Source organism: Schistocerca serialis, chromosome 4 (assembly GCF_023864345.2).
Source record: "Schistocerca serialis cubense isolate TAMUIC-IGC-003099 chromosome 4, iqSchSeri2.2, whole genome shotgun sequence".
Lineage (NCBI taxonomy): Eukaryota > Metazoa > Arthropoda > Insecta > Orthoptera > Acrididae > Schistocerca > Schistocerca serialis.
Window position 1 is genome coordinate 635,698,566 of NC_064641.1, and position 6,591 is coordinate 635,705,156.

Here is a 6,591-nt window from a genome sequence, read left to right on the forward strand (position 1 = left end):
TTGTAAGTAAATAAATGCTCTAAATGACTCCAGTGACTTGGGAGGGAGTTCAGCATGTAGTGAAAAAAGTTCTTTGATAATATACCTGATACTGTATGATACTTAACAGAGAGCAAAGTAACATTTAAATCAAATCTGAAATCTTTTCTTCTAGACAACTCCTTCTACTCCACACTGGCAGGATGTGCATCATAGTAGAAAAATAGGTTATTATTGCTGATATATCCATGTTTCACTTGTAACATGAACAGTGAAGAAACAAATATGTTCATTTTCATTACATTTAGTATTCTGTAAATAGCTTAAATGCAGTCATATATACATAGCATGTAAATTGACTTGCTCCACATCATATCAGTAGAAAATGCAAAAATGATTGCAAAAAGTGTACTAATTAGCTATGATATTGTAATGTTCTGTCCACATTAGGTTGTCTTTCATTAGTTACAAATGTAAGTATTTTGTAATAGATATTGCCTTGAAAAGAAGCAATACTTCCACTGAAGTTGAGAGTTCGTTGCAGCTCTACTGTTGAAAATGACTGTAGATGCAGGTGAATTTAATTGGGACTTGGATTCCGTGTGCTTGAAGGATGTTTGACTGTGTGAGGTGCCTTGCCTCTCTGCAGTCTTTTCCATAATGTAAATAATAGGCCAGTGTAATAGTAACGAGGTGTAATGTGTTTCTTGAAGCTCTTCACATTCTTCCTTACACTTGCTGTAGCCACCTTGGTTAAGGGATTGTTGAAGTTGATCCATCATATTCTTAGTGTTTATATTTTCTGCAATTTGATGTTGTTTTACTGGATGTTATTTGACTTACTTTTCCTCTGTCTTCCTTGTGTTCATTAAAGTATCCCTGTCATTTACTATCGTACCATATTTTTCTGATTTTATTTCTAATGCAGAAATGCTTTGCCTCTATAGCTGCTTTATTACTGCACTGAGTTACTTTGGATAATGAGATACTAGATTGTCAGATATCTCTAATCGAGGGATACTTGTTGTAGTCGGTACTCTTGATCCTCCATCTGTTTGCTAGGTAGATTTAGAACAATTCTTCCACCAAGCCATGGAAAATCAAAACAACTGTTGGATGATCAAAACCCAAAAGACCTACTTTTACTTCCTAACTGATAGCTAGTGACAGTTTTTGTGATGCTAAGCTGAATTTGTCTGCAAAGTATGTCTGCAGATATTCTTGTTTGATATCTGTATTTCAGATGATCTAAATTTCAGGCTTCTAATATAAAGTCACCACTGTGATCCTTGTGATCACATTCATAGGAAGTTTGGTGGGCATTAAAGTCCCTCACTACAAGTCGTAGATAGCTAGGTTTTCATAGAAGATACCTGAATTCTGCACTTGGTAGAGGATCAATTGATAGCATTTGGACAGCCAGTATGACCTGGGTGGATTTCGTGGATTGTATATGTATTACTGATGATCTGGTATGTATCATTCTGTTTGTATCTCTGAGTTGTGTTGCTTCCATTTGAGAATTTCATAAGAAATATTCTCTTTAAAAAATATTCTCTTGCTACCCCTTTGTGTCTGGTGTCCCTCTCACCTGGAAGTATTCTGTATCTAGGAAGAGAAAATTCTCAGCAGGCATTTGCCAAGTTTCATAAATAGCACTGACTGAAAATTTATGAGTCTTAGCATGCTGTATTAAAAGCATGTTTTCCAGTGTCACATTTTTGTTAATTTCTAGTTTCTCTCTTAATTTCCAGGTTACTATTCTTTGAATCAGAATATCATGATGCAGCAGAAAATGCCTCCTCAGATACGCCTGCTGACAAAAATAAGTGTGATCCACCACAGAATAAGTCGGAGAGTTTGGAGAATTTATATCCTCCGTCGCAACCTTTGAGCGCTGAATACTCTCTTGTGGACTTGGACTTTGAAAAACCTGCCGCAGTTGCAGAACATATATCAGGTATGATTAAAAATAAAGTGTTGTATGCAGGAAGAACAGGATGGTTGCAAAGAGAAATTTTAAGTGAACCAAACATGGTATATGTACAAGGTGTACAACTTTGCTTCTGCCGTTTTTTCCTCAACTTTTGAGGCTTTAGAAAAACAATTTGGTTACACATGTATAATTCAAAGTATAAGGTGTGTTTTTTAAGTAAGTACCGTTTTGCCACACCGTGGCCGCAGCGCTGCGGTCGGCGTTCTGTGCATGCGCACTGGGTACCTACATCTACATCTACATCTACATTGATACTCCGCAAGCCACCCAACGGTGTGTGGCGGAGGGCACTTTACGTGCCACTGTCATTACCTCCCTTTCCTGTTCCAGTCGCGTATGGTTCGCGGGAAGAACGACTGTCTGAAAGCCTCCGTGCGCGCTCTAATCTCTCTAATTTTACATTCGTGATCTCCTCGGGAGGTATAAGTAGGGGGAAGCAATATATTCGATACCTCATCCAGAAACGCACCCTCTCGAAACCTGGCGAGCAAGCTACACCGCGATGCAGAGCGCCTCTCTTGCAGAGTCTGCCACTTGAGTTTATTAAACATCTCCGTAACGCTATCACGGTTACCAAATAACCCGGTGACGAAACGCGCCGCTCTTCTTTGGATCTTCTCTATCTCCTCCGTCAACCCGACCTGGTACGGATCCCACACTGATGAGCAATACTCAAGTATAGGTCGAACGAGTGTTTTGTAAGCCACCTCCTTTGTTGATGGACTACATTTTCTAAGCACTCTCCCAATGAATCTCAACCTGGTACCCGCCTTACCAACAATTAATTTTATATGATCATTCCACTTCAAATCGTTCCGTACGCATACTCCCAGATATTTTACAGAAGTAACTGCTACCAGTGTTTGTTCCGCTATCATATAATCATACAATAAAGGATCCTTCTTTCTATGCATTCGCAATACATTACATTTGTCTATGTTAAGGGTCAGTTGCCACTCCCTGCACCAAGTGCCTATCCGCTGCAGATCTTCCTGTATTTCACTACAATTTTCTAATGCAGCAACTTCTCTGTATACTACAGCATCATCCGCGAAAAGCCGCATGGAACTTCCGACACTATCTACTAAGTCATTTATATATATTGTGAAAAGCAATGGTCCCATAACACTCCCCTGTGGCACGCCAGAGGTTACTTTAACGTCTGTAGACGTCTCTCCATTGATAACAACATGCTGTGTTCTGTTTGCTAAAAAATCTTCAATCCAGCCACACAGCTGGTCTGATATTCCGTAGGCTCTTACTTTGTTTATGAGGCGACAGTGCGGAACTGTATCGAACGCCTTCCGGAAGTCAAGAAAAATAGCATCTACCTGGGAGCCTGTATCTAATATTTTCTGGGTCTCATGAACAAATAAGGCGAGTTGGGTCTCACACGATCGCTGTTTCCGGAATCCATGTTGATTCCTACATAGTAGATTCTGGGTTTCCAGAAATGACATGATACGCGAGCAAAAAACATGTTCTAAAATTCTACAAGAGATCGACGTAAGAGATATAGGTCTATAGTTTTGCGCATCTGCTCGACGACCCTTCTTGAAGACTGGGACTATCTGTGCTCTTTTCCAATCATTTGGAACCCTCCGTTCCTCTAGAGACTTGCGGTACACGGCTGTTAGAAGGGGGGCCAAGTTCTTTCGCGTACTCTGTGTAGAATCGAATTGGTATCCCGTCAGGTCCAGTGGACTTTCCTCTATTGAGTGATTCCAGTTGCTTTTCTATTCCTTGGACACTTATTTCGATGTCAGCCATTTTTTCGTTTGTGCGAGGATTTAGAGAAGGAACTGCAGTGCGGTCTTCCTCTGTGAAACAGCTTTGGAAAAAGGTGTTTAGTATTTCAGCTTTACATGTGTCATCCTCTGTTTCAATGCCATCATCATCTGGATATGCTGTTTCGAGCCACTTACTGATTTAACGTAAGACCAGAACTTCCTAGGATTTTCTGTCAAGTCGGTACATAGAATTTTACTTTCGAATTCAATGAATGCTTCACGCATAGCCCTCCTTACGCTAACTTTGACATCGTTTAGCTTCTGTTTGTCTGAGAGGTTTTGGCTGCGTTTAAACTTGGAGTGGAGCTCTCTTTGCTTTCGCAGTAGTTTCCTAACTTTGTTGTTGTACCACGGTGGGTTTTTCCCGTCCCTCACAGTTTTACTCGGCACGTACCTGTCTAAAACGCATTTTACGATTGCCTTGAACTTTTTCCATAAACACTCAACATTGTCAGTGTCGGAGCAGAAATTTTCGTTTTGATCTGTTAGGTAGTCTGAAATCTGCCTTCTATTACTCTTGCTAAACAGATAAACCTTCCTCCCTTTTTTTATATTCCTATTAACTTCCATATTCAGGGATGCTGCAACGGCCTTATGATCACTGATTCCCTGTTCTGTACATACAGAGTCGAAAAGTTCGGGTCTGTTTGTTATCAGTAGGTCCAAGATGTTATCTCCACGAGTCGGTTCTCTGTTTAATTGCTCGAGGTAATTTTCGGATAGTGCACTCAGTATAATGTCACTCGATGCTCTGTCCCTACCACCCGTCCTAAACATCTGAGTGTCCCAGTCTATATCTGGTAAATTGAAATCTCCACCTAAGACTATAACATGCTGAGAAAATTTATGTGAAATGTATTCCAAATTTTCTCTCAGTTGTTCTGCCACTAATGCTGCTGAGTCGGGAGGTCGGTAAAAGGAGCCAATTATTAACCTAGTTCGGTTGTTTAGTGTAACCTCCACCCATAATAATTCACAGGAACTATCCACTTCTACTTCACTACAGGATAAACTACTACTAACAGCGACGAACACTCCACCACCGGTTGCATGCAATCTATCCTTTCTAAACACCGTCTGTACCTTTGTAAAAATTTCGGCAGAATTTATCTCTGGCTTCAGCCAGCTTTCTGTACCTATAACGATTTCAGCTTCGGTGCTTTCTATCAGCGCTTGAAGTTCCGGTACTTTACCAACGCAGCTTCTACAGTTGACAATTACAATACCAATTGCTGCTTGGTCCCCGCATGTCCTGACTTTGCCCCGCACCCGTTGACGCTGTTGCCCTTTCTGTACTTGCCCAAGGCCATCTAACCTAAAAAACCGCCCAGCCCACGCCACACAACCCCTGCTACCCGTGTAGCCGCTTGTTGCGTGTAGTGGACTCCTGACCTATCCAGCGGAACCCGAAACCCCACCACCCTATGGCGCAAGTCGAGGAATCTACAGCCCACACGGTCGCAGAACCGTCTCAGCCTCTGATTCAGACCCTCCACTCGGCTCTGTACCAAAGGTCCGCAGTCAGTCCTGTCGACGATGCTGCAGATGGTGAGCTCTGCTTTCATCCCGCTAGCGAGACTGGCAGTCTTCACCAAATCAGATAGCCGCCGGAAGCCAGAGAGGATTTCCTCCGATCCATAGCGACACACATCATTGGTACCGACATGAGCGACCACCTGCAGATGGGTGCACCCTGTACCCTTCATGGCATCCGGAAGGACCCTTTCCACATCTGGAATGACTCCCCCCGGTATGCACACGGAGTGCACATTGGTTTTCTTCCCCTCTCTTGCTGCCATTTCCCTAAGGGGCCCCATCATTGCGTCTGTTGTCTATGCACTGATGCCATTACAGTCTGATTCTTCCTTGTTTACATTGTGAACTGAGTGTTTAAGATGCCTCCAATAATCGTGAGTTCCGCTGACTGTGAAGTACGGGCAGTTATAAGATTTCTTAGTGCTAAAGGCCTAAAAGTGATCAATATTCATCTTGAAATCTGTGCAGTTTAGAGAGAAAACATTATCAGTGATGGAATGGTAATAAAGTGGGTGAGAGCATTTAAAGATGGCCGCACAAATGTGCATGATGAACAACGGAGTGGGCGTCCTTCAGTCGTTTGAAAGTTTGATGCAGGAAGTGGACAATAAGGTGAGAAAAAATAGACGCTTTACGATTTCCTCCTTGCGGGATGACTTTCCTAATGTTTCTCGTAGTGTTTTGTATGGCATTATGACCGAGCACTTGAATTACCGAAAATTGTGCGCACGTTGGGTACCGAAAATGTTGACGGATGTGCACAAAACCAAACGTTTTGACAGTGCATTGACTTTCCTTGAGCTGTACCACAATGACGGTGATGATTTCTTAAGCCAAATTATTACGGGCGATGAAACGGGTGGCCCACGTCACACCAGCATCAAAGCAACAGTCCATGGAATGGCGGCATTCAGATTCACCCAGAAAAGTGAAGTTTAAGCAAACAATTTCTGCCCGTAAAATAACGTGCACAGTTTTTTGGGACAGAAAAGGACTGTTGCTTGTGGAATTTCTGCCTTGTAATGAGACAATCAATGCAGCAGCTTACTGTAAGACATTGTACAATCTGTGCTGTTCAATTCAGCTTGTGGAATTTCTGCCTCGTAATGAGACAATCAGTGCAGCAGCTTACTATAAGACATTGTACAATCTGTGCTGTTCAATTCAGAACAAAAGACGTGGCATGTTGAGCAAGGGCGTTGTTTTGTTGCAAGACAATGCCCATCTGTATGTGGCAAATCAGACCAAAGATCTCATCACATTTTTGCAATGGGAAACCCTAGATCATCC

The 6,591-nt window shown here is 42.2% G+C and overlaps 1 protein-coding gene across 2 annotated transcripts in view; it reads left to right on the forward strand.

The window, feature by feature from the left end:
• Window positions 1–6,591, forward strand: part of LOC126475479 (islet cell autoantigen 1) — a 49,450-nt gene that overhangs the window by 26,016 nt on the left and 16,843 nt on the right. For both annotated transcript variants that reach the window (XM_050103375.1, XM_050103377.1), the window contains exon 7: window positions 1,734–1,939. In XM_050103375.1, the coding sequence (XP_049959332.1) occupies window positions 1,734–1,939 (206 nt within the window). The remainder of the gene's footprint in view (window positions 1–1,733; window positions 1,940–6,591) is intronic.